Below are 17,818 nucleotides of genomic sequence, written 5' to 3' on the forward strand. Positions count from 1 at the left end.
AGCTAATATATGGATATGAAAATCTATGTATACTTAGAAGGAAATATAAATCTATATGAATTAGTAAATGTGGAGACCAGTTTTGAAATCAGATTGGATGCGTTGAGACTGGGGATAAGTCTAAGAGATAGATACACAAGACATAGATGGGAAAAGTAATATCCATTTACTTCCATGTTTTAGTCTTTATCCTGCTGTCTCCCAAGAGAACAGTAATCAGAGGACACATGGCAGATTCAAAATAAAAGCCAACTCAGGGGCTGTAGGTTTCAAGCAATCATTTCTCCTGTCCCTCATACAGTGTTTGAAGCTAAGGTTTGTGATGTCAGTTATATATATCTTATGATCACACAAACACACACACACACACACACACACACACACACTGTGTATGGTGGATTATTGTACTGGAGACAATGTATGTTAAATGTGCTAGTATAAAGCAGTAACACAACATTTACTATGATAGATTAGACAGGGTTTTCCTTGTTTTCTTTGTATAAGGATCATGGACATTTCAAAACTGTCCATCTTTATTTCTCCCTCTACAACATTTCATTATTGGTGGATAAGATTTTTGGTTATTTTATCAGCATTTGTCTATACTGGTATGAATAACATTTTTAAAGTTTTGGGTTAATTGTTTTTGTAATATTATTATATTTACCAACATGAATTATGTCTTATTTTTGTTTTTAAAGTCAGAGGCAAATAACATCCATTTGTTAAGACTTTATAGAAAATATAATCTTAGGTTGGATGCAGTGGCTCGTGTCTATAATCCCAGCACTTTGGCAGGTTGTTTGAGGCCAGGAGTTTAAGACCAGCCTGGGCAATATAATGAGAGCCCATCTCTAAAAACACTTTTAAAAAAAATCTGAGTGTGATAGCACACACCTGTGGTTCCAGCTACTTGGGAGTCTGAGGCAGAAGGATCGCTTGAGCCCGAGGGGCCAAGGTTGCAGTGAGCCACGATTGTGCCACTGTCCTCCAGCCTGGGCAACATAGCAAGCCCCTGTCTCTAAAAATTAAAATATAATTTTGCCTCAGTGAAACACTGGAGACATGTGGGTTATCAGTGGGCTGGTTTTAGGAAATAATCTTCAGATGAGTTGGATTGTTGGAGCACAGTTTAATTTTATGCTGTGTATTAGGCCATTCTTGCATTGCTAAATGGGAATACCTGAAACTGGGTAATTTAGAAAGAAAAGGGGTTTAATTAATTGGCTCACGGTTTTGCAGGCTGTACAGGAAGCATGGTGACAGCATCTATCATCAGCTTCTGGGGAGGTCTCAGGGAGCTTACAATCATGGTGGAAGGTGCAGTGGGAGCAGGCAGTTCAGATGGCAAGAGCAGGAGCAAGAGAGAGAGTGGATGGAAGGTGCCATGCACTTTAAACAACCAGATGTCACGAGAACTCACTCACCATCGCAAATACAGCACCAAGCCATGAGGGATCCGCTCCCATGGCCCAAACACCTCCCTCCAGGTCCCATCTCAACAATGGGGATTACAATTCTACTTGAGATTTGGTCAGGGACAAATATCCAAACCATATCATGCTGCAAGAAGTATTTTCTTTCATAGAATTGGAAAATCCTTTAGAGATAATTAAAATCATACTCTCTTTTTCTCCTGCTTCTAATATGTTGAAACTGAGGTTTGGAAAGATGAAACGACGTGTCCCAAGTTGTGTACCGAGCTAGAGAGGGAGAAAGGACTAACAAAGGGCGCCCAAGTGGCCTCTTCTTTTCTCTTTTCAGCTCAGTCATGCCGACTGCTGTGCTTCTGCTTCGTAGCTGTGCTAATTAATACTGGTGACTTTCAGTGTACGTGCTCATCATTACTGTCTCATGGATGTGCCTCGGGTCATTTCTTTACACTCTGGACCTTAGTTTCTCCATTTGTAAGACTAAGAGGATGGGGAGGGAAGAAACCACATGATTTCTATGCTAGGTTCCTTTTCAGCTCTGAGAATCTATGAAGAGTAATGATGTAATTATGCGGGCAAGATTCTCAGATGACAAAAGCTTTTCAAGTCTTCCTATTTCCTCTTTTGCTGTATTTGAGAGGATGTTCAGAATTAAATTGTATGTCCAATTGCAGTAAATGTTTTAGCCTAGGTTATTACTACAGAGTGTCTGATACATCCCAGATAGAGCCTTGCAACTTTGTATTTGTTAGGTTGCTTTTCCGTATTACCAGTGCTACCAGGGTATTGCTCTCTTGTTTTTGTTGCAATTGTTGTTGTTTTCTTAACTGAATATAAAACTAAGCTTCAGAAAAGAGAAGGGAGCTGGGCATGTTGGCTCATGCCTGTGGTCCCAGCTACCTGGGAGGCTGAGGTGGGAGAATTACTTGAGCCCAGGAGTTTGAACCTACAATGAGTTATGATCACACTACTGCACTCTAGCCCGGGCAACAGAGAGAGACCCTGTCTCTTTAAAAATATATATATATATTTTAATAAAAGGAAGTGATTTATCCAAGCTTGTTGTTGGCAGATACAGACTTCAAATACAGATCTCCCAAGCTCTCATACCCAAATATCTCCCCTCTCTCACTGCCTTAACCTTCCTTCCCCTATTAGGTAGAATATGTCCTTCCGCCATGACTCAAAGGTCCTCATCTCTGTGTTCTTTCATTGTAAATCTTCCCAAATATTTTTGGCAAAGAGAGGTAATATGGGGAATAAATACGAAACAAAACAAAACCCTACAATTAACATCATTGCATGCAGTGTGGATCACACAATCTCAACCTTGTTCTCTGAGAAAATGGTTCTCTGAAAACATGCTGATGTTTCTCTTGTGAGGAAGTGTGTCAGTAGCTTTGGAGTCAGACATCCTTGGCTCAAGTCCCTGCTTAGTCACTTATTAACTGTGGGATATTGGGTGAACAGCCTAATTCTCGTTCACATTTCCCTCATTTTTGACATAGCAGTATTGCCTCCCCTCCAATTTAGGCATTGTCCATTTTAACTGAGATCATGGGATTAAATGCTTAGTGTAGAGCCTATGGGAAAAGGGCTCTACAAATTGAGCTCTTAAGATTACTGACCCCCTTACTAGCTCTGGTGGAGCTCCATGGGGAACACAATTTCTCTGTCATACTCTCCATACAGTACCAGGGTGTTGATTCACATTGCATGCTGAGTGGCGCATCACACTGCTCACTTGCTCCGTTTTTGACATTCCTTCTAATGTCTCTTGCTTTGTGTTGTGTTGTCTGGGCAGAGGACAAGATCTGGACGTCAGTGCAGCACAACAATACAGAACTGACCCGAGTGCGGGGCGCCAACGCCGAGAAGCCCTATGCCATGGCCTTGGACTACGGGGGCAGCATGGAACAGCTGGAGGCCGTGATCGACGGCTCTGAGCACTGTGAGCAGGAGGTGGCCTACCACTGCAGGAGGTCCCGCCTGCTCAACACGCCAGGTAAGGCCTCTGCATGCATGACCACAGTGGGATAGATGGGACCCTCAGACCTGGATTATTAGGCAAAGGAAAATTTGCCAAGAAGGGGGCCATAGTTACCAGTAGTCACTGTGCACTGGAGAGATACACATCAGGAGGGGTCTGGTTATGTAGTTATCCTGGCTCTGAAATTCAGGATGGAAGCTAGAGTGAGTTCTCTCACCTCTCAAGGTTTTCTCCTCATCATAAAGAAAATGATTCCAACACCCACCCTGCAATAGTTGTGAGAATGAAGAACATCTGAAGAGGAATGGGCCTCAAAGAGGGCATTTGAGCTTGACATAGAAAGTGTGGCCGTGGGAAATGCTAGTGTGGGGAGAGAGAATAGAGCTTGACAAGGCACCAGGATCTCAGCACACCCACCCAATAGGGACAAGTTATGTCTGGGGTGAAAGATGCCTGGATGCCTAAGGAGGGCAGCGTTAGGCAGGGAGGCCAGCAAGGCAGGCAGGGCAAGCCTGTGGGTTCATGGCATGAACGGAGCCTGAGAAATGGGGGCTTTAGGGGAAATGGCTCTTTTTATAAGTAAAGTGTGCTTCTAGAAAAAAATTAAACTAACACTGTATATGTATTTATTTATTTACTTTCCTATGGTTATTTTTTATAGTAAATGGATGATTTAGACATTAACATGCTTGGAAAAGGAAAAAAACAAAAAACAACAACAAAAACAACTTCTACAACTGCTTACCAAGACTCTAAAGAGTTTCTGTAAAATGTAAGATAGGGTTCATCAAAATGTACATGTTCCCTGGGAGTCAGTCATTTTTTGTGAATGTCAGTTCATCATTTGTTTTGTGGGAGAAAAGGACAAAAGATCTAAGTATCTAAGAAAGGGTGTTATAATCTCTAGCCTCAAGAAACTTACATTCCAGCACTTAGAAGTTAAGAAGTTTGAAAGGCTGGGGAGAAATGGAGAATAAAATATCAACAAAGGGAAAAATCATAGAGACCTAACTAAATTCAAGAGAATGCCTCCCTGATCTAGGCTCTTCAGGGAAGACGTTGTTCTACGTAAGTGAATTTTCCAGATAACTGTCACTTATCCTTTTAAGCACCAAAAATCTTTCCAAAGAATTTTTAACTATTTGAAATGAAAATCTTTCTCAAATGGATTACACGCTTCCATGCCTTCTTAAACAGAGAATACTGAACATAAAATGTAACCTTCTCTTGATGACTCAGGATCAGCATTGTGAAAATCAATTATTGTACTCTCCTTAGATTCAGCCAGGCTTGCAGGTTTGATTAGATCAGAGGTACCGGTTCGTGTAGCTTTACCCAGCGTCCTCAGAGGGTGCTGCCCTGCCAGAGTCAATGTTTATGTTTATGTGTATTTCTCTCTCCATAGCTGTCAAGCCTGCACGTGCTACCTCAGCACTGTTCTCAGGGTGCCTGTCTGCAGAAATGCCCTTCCCTCTTTTCATTGTGTTGTTTCTAGTTTTTGAAGGGTTGGGTTTGGCAGAATTGTAGAACAAATGGGAGGGTATGTTCATTCTGACTATGGGACTTCCTTTAGCATATGCACTCTGTGATATCAATTTGGTTACACCATTGCCTTTGCAAATGTGTTCTTTTCCTAACTCAGCTGCCTCACAGTCCCTGATCTTATTTGAATGGGAGGGCATAGGTTTGGCAGCAAGTCATGTTGGGAGTAAGGGCTTGTTCCTGTCATTTACCAGTTATGTGCCCTTGTGCAAGTTGCTCAATTTCTACAGTTTCAATTTCGCCACCTGAAAAGTTTTCATGAAAATCCAGTTGATCTGAGGATGGAAGAAAAAATTTAGTCTGAACTCCCTGTGCTATGCCTGGTACATAATAGGTATTCCACAAAAACTGGTGTCCTTATTCATAGCTTCCGTTGCAGCAGGGAACATCCAAAATGTGTTCTATAATGGGAAACAAGCACAAAGGGAAATTTTATTTCTATGTCAACAATGTAAATAGAATAATTGTAATAATTATGTAGTAACAGAATTGATTAGAAAACTCATACACATAGATAATCTCATCCCCTGAAGACAGCTACTTTAACATTCAGATGTGAATCCTTCCAGACATTCTTCCATGTGTATATTCTCAATGGCACAAGGCAGACAGACCATATGTTTGTGCATGAGGGTCTTCATTAATTCTCTTTTCTCCATGTGTTCTGGATCAAAAGGAGGGAGATAAAGGAGGATACTGGGAATGTAAGCTCAGTGTCTACTTTTCTTCTGGTGAGCTGGCTTGGAGAATGTAGCATGAACCATTTTGTCCTCTTGGCTCCCACCTCCGGACCAGTCACTGCTTGTGCGGCAACAGAACCCTCGTTTACCCAGACAGTCCCATAAAGGTGTGACCTAGCTTCACACTTTCACTGCCAGGACAGCAGCCCCCTGGTCCCCCATGCATGTGAGCTTACCTTCTGGAAAAGCAGGAATGGGAAAAACAGTAAACATTTGTAGTCCCATGGATTCAACAGCCAGCGCCCAGGGCATACAGCTACAGGAATGTTTTCCTGGTCCTTATTATTACTAAGCCACTCCACTCCCTTCCTAAGGGGAAGAAGCCCAAGGACAGAAACGGAGGAGGGTAGAGGCCATCTCCTCCTTACCTATCTAAGATTCTGGAAGAATTTTGTGCAAGTTTTTCCTTTATCAGATGAATCCTTGGTCTATGCTGGGAAGATTCCCGACCCTGTGATACTCTTTGACAACCTGTATTTGTCACACAGGAAATGTACAAATATCTTTCTGTATCAATAAATACAACTTCGTATCATCATTTTCATTAACTATAGGGTATTTTATTATATGGATGTACTCCAATGAACAAATCTCCTATTTGGACATGTAGATTGTTCCCACTTTTTTTCCGCTATTACACATAATGCTGCATAACAGTTTTGCACTTAGATCTTTGTGAACATAACTGATTATATCCCCAGGATAAATTCCTTGAGGTGTCATTTGCAGGGCAGCGAGTATGCATATATTTAAGACTCTTGCCGCATTGAATTCTGCAATGCATCAAGGTTGTACCAATTTATACTCCCAACAACACTATGAGTCTGAATGCCTATTTCCCAGCAATAGATACCATTATCTTCCTTCAACTTTGGCAATGTGGTAAGTACAAAGGTGTGGAGTCAAAGATGATTATAAATAGTTTTGTTGTTAATTTTTAAAAGTGTGCAGCCTGATTTCCATAGCCTATTGGCTGTTGCTAACTAGTAGCCAGGGCGAGTAGACACTATGAAAAATTATAAATTGTGGCTGCAGGTGCATTTAAATCAATAAGAGAATGTGGGGGATGCCTTGTGGCCTTAGATTCTCCTATATACTATGCACAATAGTTAATAAATGGATACAATAAAAGAAGGCAAAATGAAAGAAAATAAAGAAATATTTAAATGGCCAATAATGACTGAGATTTCTTATGTTTGAGAATATGTGTGGGGTGAGCTACTGGAATTATCTCTAACCCAGACAACAGATCTGCACTGTAAGAGTCATTGTCCCCACCTGATATTTCAGGAAACAGAACCTCAGAGAAAATAAGATGCTTGTTTAATGCCACACAGAGAGGGGCAGATCTAACTCTTGCAACCAACATCTCCTGAAGTCAGAGCAAAAATGCTATTTCTGGTACATCACAAAAGCTGCAAAGAGCCAAGAGTTACAAGGAAATGAAGGAGTCAGAAAAAACATGATTTTGTATAAATTTCCTTATTGTGTAGGAAAATGGAAGGAGAGAGAAGCGCACGCGGCACTGTCTCTGTGAAGGCCACAGAGTTGTCAGGGTTGCCTGAGCTGGGCACATTACTGGGTAGCATCATAGGGTTTGCATCACCCTGGCCTAGACACAGCAGCTTTCATGGCTCACACACCCCTTCACAGGAAGGCCTGTGTATCCCTACACAGCATCCCCAGAGCCTCCTTCTGCCTGCTCTCAGCTCCAGCAAGAGATCTGGTTCCATTCATTTAGCAGCAGCAGAGGGAGAAGTCGGAGACAGGCAGGATAAGGTCATGCATAGGTCACCACTGGGCCTTTTTCATTCAGTTAGTGACTGAACCATGACACTGTCATTTTATGACAGTCTTCTTGGATATATTTTCCTGAGAACTACAGATAAGTGCCCACCAATGGAATGCATCCTCCAGCTCTCTAGCTGAAGGTTTATACTAGAAACTCTCTCCAATGTCTCACCAGGACATCCGTATCCTAGGGAAAGTGTCTTTGTGATTCTCATGGATCTTTGTCGTTCCCCTCACTCTGCTTGCTGCTTTCTACTCTGATCTTTCTGCAGGGCCAGAGGCCCTGTGCTACAGTGCAGCTTCCAGTACAGAGCCCAAGGTGGGAGAATCACTACAGTCTGCCAGTACTCACAGGACCTTGTCACGGGGGAGGAGGTGGCCACTTATCCCCACAGAAAAAGGCTTCCTTGGTTGAGCCCAGACCTTGTCTCTCTTGTCAGCACCTTCATAGGCATTTTGCCTGAGACTAGAGTCCTGAAGGTGACATGTGATGAGCACACGAAATGAAACAGGAGGACAGAAAAATAAATATCAAAGCCATAGTCTGGAAGATTCTTTAATCACATGGCCAATTAGCTTGATAACCCATAACTTTCCCCTGGAAGGAGGACAAGATGGAGAGGGGCATAGGCAAGTGACCGCATGGGGAAACTGAGTGCCCAGATCTCTGCTGGGAATGGGCATTGGAAAGCCTGCCTATCCCACAATTCTTTTGCGATAGTCTCTATGGTGCTGTGAAAGCCCCCCTACTGGATTCAGTCGTTGGGGTGTCAGTATCCAGTGCAGGCATCCTCTTGAACTCACCACTCCATGTAATGCAAGTCTATTTGTGGAAACCCTTTTCAGTAAAGCCATGAGCTCTCACAGGCAGAGGTAAGAAGTCAATATTAAACACGTGAAAGCACTGGAAATTCAGACTCCATTACTTCAAAATCTAATGGCTGTAGGACAGCCTGGTCTGGAATTCACTTTGGTTTTTCGGAACAGAAAGCATTTGCGGAGCAAATCAGACATGCAAGCAAGATTGCCGTGAGGATTGTGTAAGTTCTTCAAGAGCCCTAAGAACCCAGAGCCCTACAGCACCACAGAACCTCTGTTTACCTACCAGTAATGTGCTGGTTAAAAGCCATTCCTATTAATTCATTCATGCAGCTGAGAGTGGTTTCTGCCTGCAGTCAATTGCTTTACCTAGTTATGTTACAGTGGAATTTAAAGGGACAGCATGCTATTTCTTTTAAAGTATTTTAAAATTCTGATTTTTTAAATTTTTCTTTAATTACTGATACTTTAGTGAGCATACAGCTGACTGCCTATATATACCATACATAATAATCTAGACTACATAATATGTACTTTGTATGGATACATATATATAATATATATGATGTATATACTATATAGTACATGCTATGTCATGTTTGTCCATAATTGTATATACATTCATCGCATACTCTTTATATACTCCAAACAGCTCTGTAAATGCACTTGTGCACATTAATTCTGTTTATTTGCAACATTCACCTTCCCATGTGCAGAAAATTAATGATTTCGTTTAGAAATCTGAGTAAGGAATTGTGATGTAGAAAAGTCAAATTACAGGTAGAGAAGTCAAATTACAGGTAGAGAAGAAACAGTACATCCAGGTACTCTGGGGTTCACAAAACTAAAAATGCTTTGTTCTCAATACTTGTACCACCCAATATCAGTTAGCAGAATTGACATTTTTCTTTCACACACTAGACATTTTTGAGTATCTGTTTTGTGCCAGGCACTGGGGAGTGAAAATAAAACACTGGAAAAACAGAGTTCTTGTCTGCATACTTGTGGTAGGGAAGACAGAAACTCCCCCCTACAGGCCTCCTGCCCCCCGCCCACAGAGTCAGTGCATGATGACAGTGACGCTGAAAGGTCCAGAAGAACAAAGGACTAGAGTGTCAGTGGATGTGGGGAGCTGCATTTCACATGAGGTGGTGGGAACGTCCTCCTGGTGTGCAGGAGCTATCCAGCAGGACCCTGAGTGAAGGGACAGGATGAGGCAGGTGCCTCTTTGGGGCAGAAGATTCCGGGCTGAGGAATAACCAGAAGGCCAGTGTGGCTAGGGGAGGAGCAAGGGTGGGAGGAAAATGATGGAAAGTGGTATCCAGAGGCCAGATTTTACAAAGCCTGGGACTGTGAATTTTATTCTAAGACTAAAGGGAAATCACTGAAAGATTTTAAGCGGAGGATTCTCTTTCTATTTCAAATCCAAAGGGTAATGTCAGTTTATGTAAGTCAGGCTAAACCAGGTATGAATAATTTCATATGAATAATTTGCTAAGCACATAGACATTTTAGGTCACCCCCTATGGCTGGTGAACTGGAAAAAGCTATGAGCTCCCTGAAGGAAGAAACATGTCTTATATCACTCTGTAACCTCACATTCTAATTCGGGGCTGTGTGTGGAAGGCTCAGCGACCACCTTGGAGCCCCTCTGATTCATGGTGGTGCTTCTGTTCTTTCTCACCCAATTAACTGAGCTGAGGTTGCTTTGGCTACTTCACCCTCTATATTCTTGCTGTGGCCCACTTTCATCATGCTCACAAAGCTTGGAGGTCCGTGTCAGAGAACTGCAATCTCGGCACTCTGGGGCACCATCTCTGCTCCCATATTTCTTTCCTTTCTTCTTTCCATCTTTCCTTCATCTCTTTCTTTGTTCCTTCCTTCTTTCCTAACCACTCCCCTGCCTCCACAGACACACACACAAATATGCGGGTAGAACGGATCCCCAACGTCTACAGTTCTTCCACACCAGCATTGAAACCAGAAACTTACATCATGACATCTGGAAGACAGAATATCAGGGTAGTATTTGACTTTTCTTTAAGTTATTCCTTAAATTATACTCCCTATCTTTTTTTAAAATTGTTATTATACTTTAAGTTCTGGGATACTTGTGCAGAACGTGTAGGTTTGTTGCATAGGCATACGTGTGCCATGGTGTTTTGCTGCACCTATCAACCCGCCATCTAGATTTTAAGTCCAGCATGCATTAGGTATTTGCCCTAATGCTCTCCCTCCCCTTTCCCCTCACCCTCCGATGAGCCCCAGTGTGTGGTTTCCCTCCCTGTGTCCACGTGTTCTCATTGTTCAGTTCCCGCTTGTGAGTGAGAATGTGTGGTGTTTGGTTTTCTGTTCCTGTGTTAGTTTGCTGAGAAGAGTGGTTTCCAGCTTCATCTATGTCCCTGCAAAAGGCATGAACTCATTCTTTTTTTTTTTATGGCTGCATAGTATTCCATGGTGTATATATGCCACATTTTCTTTATCCAATCTATCATTGATGGACATTTGGGTTGGTCCCAAGTCTTTTCTATCGTAAATAGTGCTGCAGTGAACATACGTGTGCGTGTGTCTTTATAGTAGAATGATTTATAATCCTTTGGGATATATACCCAGTAATGGGATTTCTGCAACAAATGATTATGTGTATATATATATTTCTTGATAAATATATATATTTACCAAAAAGCTATTTCTACTGTACGTACAACAAGAATATAATAAACCCAGGTGGGCTGGGTTCCATGGCTCACACCTTTAATCCGAGAGTATTGAGAGGCCGAGGTGGGAGGATGGCTTGAGACTAGGAGTTGGAAATCAGCTTGGGCAACATAGCAAGACCTTGACCCTAAAAAAAATATTTTAAAATTTATCCAGGTGTGGTGGGGTACACTTGTAGTCCTATCTACTCAAGAGGCTGAAGTGGGAGGATTGCTTGAGCCCAGGAGTTCTAGGCTGCAGTGAGCTGTAATTGTGCTACTGCACTGCAGCCTTGACAACAGGTGAGAGCTCAGCTGGAAAGGAAAGAAAGAGAGAGAGAGAGAGAGAGAGAGAGAAAGGGAGGGAGGGGAGGGAAGGGAGGGAGGGGAGGGAAGGGAGGGAGGGGAGGGAAGGGAGAGAGGGGAGGGGAGGGAGGGGAGGGCCCATATCCCATGCTTTTTAGAATGCATACTCTTCAGTGCTACCATGGCTGTTAATGATATTGGATCTCAGCTACCGACCACTTTCTTTCTCTCTGTCCAAACTTTCAAACACATTATTTCATTCCGTCCTCTCAATGATCTTATGACGTTTTTATTATCATTCTTAGTTTTTCAGTAGAAGGGGAGCTCTGAGAAGTTAAGTGGTTTGTCTAAGTTTTCACAGCTACTAAGCGCTAGAGACTGGTCTCAAATAAATGTCTCTCTGGTTTTAACCTACATCTACATTGCAAAGTGACATGCAGAAAAAGAAGGAAGGCATCGCAGAGGGAATGAAAATAATAAAGGGAGGGTTAAGATCTCCAAAGAAAAGGTGCATTTCCCTTCCTATTATTAACTGTTATGTAGCAAACTGCCATTAAATTTTGTGGTTTAAAACGATAACATTTATTTTGCTCATGAATTTACAGTTTGGGCAGGATTTGGCAACTCCTCTGCACATCACCTGGGGCATTCTGAAGGCTGTGACTGGGATCATCTGAGGTAGTGGCTAGTGGCTCGCTGGTGGCTGGGACCTCGGTTGGACTCGTGGCCTTTCTATGTGGCTGTTTGGCTTTCTCATAGCATGGTGGCTGAGTTTCAGGGACAAATATCTCAAGGAAGTGAGTCAGGTGGACTCTATTGCATTTGGTTACCCAGCTCTGAAAGTCATACGTTACTTCTGCTGCTTTCTAATTATTAGAAGACAGTCACGGAGGCCAGGCACAGTGACTCACACCTATAATCCCAGCACTTTGGGAGGCCAAGGCAGGAGGATCACTTGAGGTCAGGAATTCGAGACCAGCCTGGCCAACATGGCAAAATCCCATCTCTACAAAAAATGCAAAAGTTAGCCAGGTGTGGTGTCGCATGCCTGTAATCTCAGCTACTTGGGAGGCTCGGGCACAAAAATTGCTTGAACCCAGGAGGTAGATGTTGCAATGAGCCAAGACAGAGCCCCTGCCCTCCAGCCTGGGTGACAGAGTGAGACTCTCTCTCAAAAGAAAAGTGAGATAGTCACTAAGACTGACCCACATTTCCTCTAGCCTTGGAGACAGAGTGAGACTTTATCGCCAAAAAAAAAAAAAAAAGTTACGGCGACTAGCACACATTCCAGGGGAGGGAAATCTGCTTCTATCTTCTAATGGAACTGGAACTGAAACAGACATGTTTTAAATGACAATGTGATCTTCAAAATTTTACATGAATTGTCAACTAGCCTAAGAAATGCAGTGAATACAGGGCAGAATGGAGAGTCAAACCCGGGTCTTTCTAACTCAGTCTAGGCCCTTAGACTCTGGTGTCTAAGTCAGTTATAATTCCTGTTGGAAATGGGTTTGGCCCTCCATTTTTCCTGGGAGGGACTTTTGTTACCCTTTGAGTGATACAGCTAAAATGTGTTTTTAAGCGTTTTCCACAGTTCTCAAAAAACAAAGAGATCATCACATGAATCAGGCCACTGCAATTTACAGTGCATGAAAGCCAAAGCCACCTTTCCTAATGTCCTAGTAACTTACTCTTGGTGTTTCACTGGGGACAGGAAGTCAAAATGACAAGTGGGTGGGTTTTACCAATAAGGTGGATACCTTAATCAAGCTAAAGATGTGGGTGTGAAATCTGAGGAAAAATAAAAACTATCATATGTAAAGTCGAGAGATGGTATGTAACTGACCACAGTTGAATTGCTATTCACACCATGAATTATTTAAATAATCAAAGTTGATTGCCCAAGAATCAACACTCGGACCCTACATAAAATAAAACATGCATTTTTCCCATCACTTTATGAAAGCCCATGTCCACTTCCTTTATCTCAAGGGTAAAGGAATGCACGTATAGGAAGAAGAGTACAATGTTCTAATCTTAAGATATGGTACAGAGGCAGCAGAACGCAAAGAACATGGATTTTTTTTTTTTTTTTTTTTTTTTTTTTTTGAGATGGAGTCTCGCTCTGTCGCCCAGGCTGGAGTGCAGTGGCCGGATCTCAGCTCACTACAAGCTCCGCCTCTCGGGTTCATGCCATTCTCCTGCCTCAGCCTCCCGAGTAGCTGGACTACAGGCGCCCGCCACCTCGCCCGGCTAGTTTTTTGTATTTTTTAGTATAGACGGGTTTCACCGTTTAGCCAGGATGGTCTCGATCTCCTGACCTCGTGATCCGCCCGCCTCGGCCTCCCAAAGTGCTGGGATTACAGGCTTGAGCCACCGCGCCCGGCCGAACATGGATTTTGGAATCGTGAAATTGGGTCTTCAATGTTTTCTCTTCCTTTATTAGTTATGAGTCCTTGAGTAAGTTACATGGGCCTTCTAAGCCTCAGTGTTCTTATGTGTGACATTTAATGAGACAGATGCCATGTCTGGCACAGAGTAGGCCATCTGGACACTGCTGTTATTTTAGCCAGTATTTTGTCACATTATCCAGTGGGCAAGAAGAACATTAGCTCCCTTAGGCACTGATAGAGGGTCTCCCAATCTCACGGCGTGGCCATTCAAAGAGTTCAGTTGTGGAGCTTGCCTCTTCATAGCTTGTGGGCACACCTACTTTCTAAATTTTGCTTTACTTATTTGTAACTATGGCATTTACCTACTCCTGGTAGCACTGTTGAGAGTGTAGAGTTAGGTCTACGTTCTCCTCCCCATTTCTGCCAAATACCCAAATCCACTCATCTGCTTATCTTTCTCATTTCAGTAAATACTACCCTCATCTACTGAGTTTTTTTTAAGACCAAACCTAGGATTCCTTCCTCCTCACCATCTCCATTCCCCATTCAGTATATTCGCCAGTCCCTTCTCTCAACTGCCACGTCTACCACCTCCATTCACGCTCTCATCATCTCCTTGTCATACTAGACAAGCACAGTAGATTCCTGCTATCTGTCTTCCACCATCCCATGCCCCATCTCCCTACAGCGGATATCCCAGCCTGCAGCCAGAGTGATCATCTTTTCAGAATTAGATTATATAACCATGGCTCCAAACCTTTCCCTCTGGCCTGGAAGTAAAACCCAGACTCCTAACTGTAGTCTGCAGAGCTCTGCCAGCCACAGGCCCCTGCCAGCCCCTGTTCTCCCACTAACACAGTGAACTTGGCCCCACTTTGCTTTTCGCTGCTTCTTGCCCAGCTTGCCCCACCTCTCAGCCTGATACACTGACTGTTTTCTCCACCCACAAGCCTTGTTCCTCTCTCCATGCTTAGCTTTCTCCGATTTTACATACAACTGAAGTATTCACTCCATTACTGTTAACTGCTTCATCCTTCTTGAATAGTCTGCATTGAAGTTATTTCTATCAGATACCTTCTTCCTGCTTAGTTGTTCACTATCTGCCTCTGTCAATAGAATGCGAGCTTCTTAAAAGAGGGGCCTTCTTTGTCTCATTCTATATTCCCAAAATGCTTAGAATAGTACCTGGCACTGAGGGACAATTGAGTGAATGTTGTTGAATGAAGAAAAGGTCTCTTCTCAGTCGTAAGTGTCACCAGTAGTCATATGATGTCAAAGGACGGATGACGACACACGTGCGCTTGGCCAAGCGTGTCGCGCAGACCCTGGTGGGAGGAGAGCAACTTCACAGAGCGAGGGGCTAGGCCTGCAGGGAGCTGCCCTCTGACTCCCAGCTTTGCCATTGATTCTCTGTAACCTTGGGATGTTACTGATGTTTTATGGGCCACAAGTTTCTCCTCTTGAATACTAGAGGCTTATATTTGATGTTCTCCGAGTGTCCTTTCCACTCTGGAAATATAGGCCCTCCATGTCTCTATATTCACCACACAAAGTGAGTTAAAACACATGTCAGAGTTTATTATTTTTTGGTTGCAGTAAGGAACTTGTCAGGGTTGGTAAAACAAACAAACCAAAAAAAAAAAAAAAAAAAGACTTTTGTCAGCCTTTCAAGCCTATGAAATGTGCTAATGTATTTACATAGTAGGTGATATTTTTTGACACCTTCATACACCTAATCTCCTCAGAACATACTTTCCTTACCTTGTCATAGATTGTACAGAGAAGGTATGGAACTTCCCTAGGGTCATACATAACAAGTCAAGAATAGCAAAAAAACCAATTTCTTACTGTAGCCTATGTATGCGTGTATTACCGTAGAATATGTATGCATGTATTTTCTTTATAAACATATTTGGTGGCTTATAGGATAGATGTAGAAATTGAAATTATACCAGCTACGCAGATGAGGTTAATGGGTCTTTATAGGCATTGTGCTATAGTGGCATTTCTGAGCTTGCTTTTTAGGAGCCATGGCTAGATACTGGATTTTCTTTACACCTGAGTCCTCACTGGAACCTTCCCAAGAGAAAGCCACAGAGTTCTGGTGATGAGCTCACTTCTATGTTGCATCACTTGCTTTGGTTCAAGCACTTGCTCCACTCCTACCGCCATGTGACCTTAGATTAGATACTCACCATCTCTAAGCCTCAGTTTCCTCATCTCTAAGAATGAAGATGAGAAAAATAACATGAATGATACCCACATCATTGGAAGAATAAAAAGTGTTTGAAAATTGAACTCTTTTTAACTTTTCAGTTTACCTAAGTTGTTTTGAAATTACAGGGGTGCCTTTCTGAACATAATTTTCATTGTCTTACTATTTGCTGAGAAGAGGGAGTGAGTACATGATGGCATTTTTCTGCGTGTGTGTGTGTTTCTATGTGTGTGTCAGATCAGATGAGAAATACCAAGCGTGCTTTCTATATTGGTAGCGGTGATTTCACAGAGAAGATATGAAGCTTCCTAAGACTGGCAAATCATAATCTTGGAATGAGACAGTGGAAATGTTTTAGCCTCTTAACAAAAAAATAAAAAAATAGATACAACAGAATTCCTCCACTCTGCCACTTATTTGTGGAGTGGCCATCATCAGGGAAGGTAATCTGAATCTGCATCTCATTTTCTTCTCTGCAAAATAGCTAACATGTTGACCTAACACTATGCATGCATAGTGTGGGGCTGGACATAGTGCTTATTATTATTTAAGGAGCCTATCCCCCTGCAGGCAGAGCTAGAGACTATATGTACATGTGAGCAAGGTATACAGTGTTCTGAAAAGGAGAAACTACTTCTAGTTAGGTGAACACCTTTCCAGAGGTTTCCTGTGGAAAAGCACCTCTTCCTTGTGGACACAACATGGGTAGGAGTCATTCTGAGTTGAGGGAAGTGATGGGGAAAGGCATGAAGGAAAGATTGACCCTCAGAGAATGGGGGAGACATTGTAGAAATAAAACAGTTAAAAGTTCTTGCTGCTTATTTCAGATAAAGAGTCACAGAGGATGGAAAGAAAAAAAGACAGAAAGGAGGAAGGAAGGAAGAAGGAAGGAAGGAAGGAAGAAGGAAGGAAGGAAGGAAGGAAGGAAGGGAGGAAGGAATATAGGAAGGAAGACGGAGATCTTCCTGTGTTTCAGCTACTTCCCAGCATGCTTCTATAAATTAACTCATCTACTTTCACTGAATGAAGACATTTGAACTGGAGCGGGATATAAGAGGAAGGTTAACCATGTGGATGGAGGCAGAGAGAACCCGCTGAGTCTGGAGGAGACTAGGTAGGCCTCTAACTTGGTGGTCTGGGGAAGAGTTAAAAAGCATGGAGGTGATGGGTCATAGGAATAGAAAGATAAATAAAGACACTAACACTTAGATGAAAGCACTGATACAGCCTGGTGAGTTATTGGTTTCAGTGAACCAAGTAGAGTCTAAAACAGTACTGAACAATGAAAATATAGCACAAGCCGCATGGGCAATTTAAAATTTTCTAATAGCCACACGTTAAATAGAAAAAGAAATAGATAAAATTAATTTTAATAATATGTCCTTTTTATGCCAAGAGATCCAAAGTGATATCATTGTAACATGTAATTAGTCAAAAAAATTAATACACTCTTTTACATTATTTTTTATACCAAATCTTCAAAATTTAGTGCATATTTCGCATTTACAGCACATTTTAATTCACAGCATTTTACTGTACTGAATACTATAGGCAACTATAACACAATGGTAAATATTTTTGTATCTAAACATACCTAAATATGAAAAAAGAATGGTAAAAATACAAGATAAGAGATAAAAAATGAGCTGGGCACGGTGGCTCACATCTGTAATCCCACTACTAGGGAGGCTGAGGCACAAGAATCACTTGAATCTGGGAGGCGGAGGTTGCAGTGAGCGAGATTATGCCACTGCACTCCAGTCTGGGCAACAGAGTGAGACTGGGTCTCAAAATATCAATAATAATAATAATAAATTTAAAAAGTACACTGTATAGGGCACTTACCATGAACAGAGTTTTCAGGACTGAATGTTGCTGTAGGCGAGGTGAAGA

At 42.2% G+C, this 17,818-nt stretch overlaps 1 protein-coding gene across 2 annotated transcripts in view; it reads left to right on the forward strand.

Moving 5' to 3' along the window:
* Positions 1–17,818, forward strand: part of CNTNAP5 (contactin associated protein family member 5) — a 493,109-nt gene that overhangs the window by 207,214 nt on the left and 268,077 nt on the right. For both annotated transcript variants that reach the window (XM_033231817.1, XM_033231818.1), the window contains exon 10: positions 3,238–3,438. In XM_033231817.1, the coding sequence (XP_033087708.1) occupies positions 3,238–3,438 (201 nt within the window). The remainder of the gene's footprint in view (positions 1–3,237; positions 3,439–17,818) is intronic.

Source organism: Trachypithecus francoisi, unplaced genomic scaffold (genome assembly GCF_009764315.1).
Source record: "Trachypithecus francoisi isolate TF-2019V2 unplaced genomic scaffold, Tfra_2.0 Lachesis_group13, whole genome shotgun sequence".
Lineage (NCBI taxonomy): Eukaryota > Metazoa > Chordata > Mammalia > Primates > Cercopithecidae > Trachypithecus > Trachypithecus francoisi.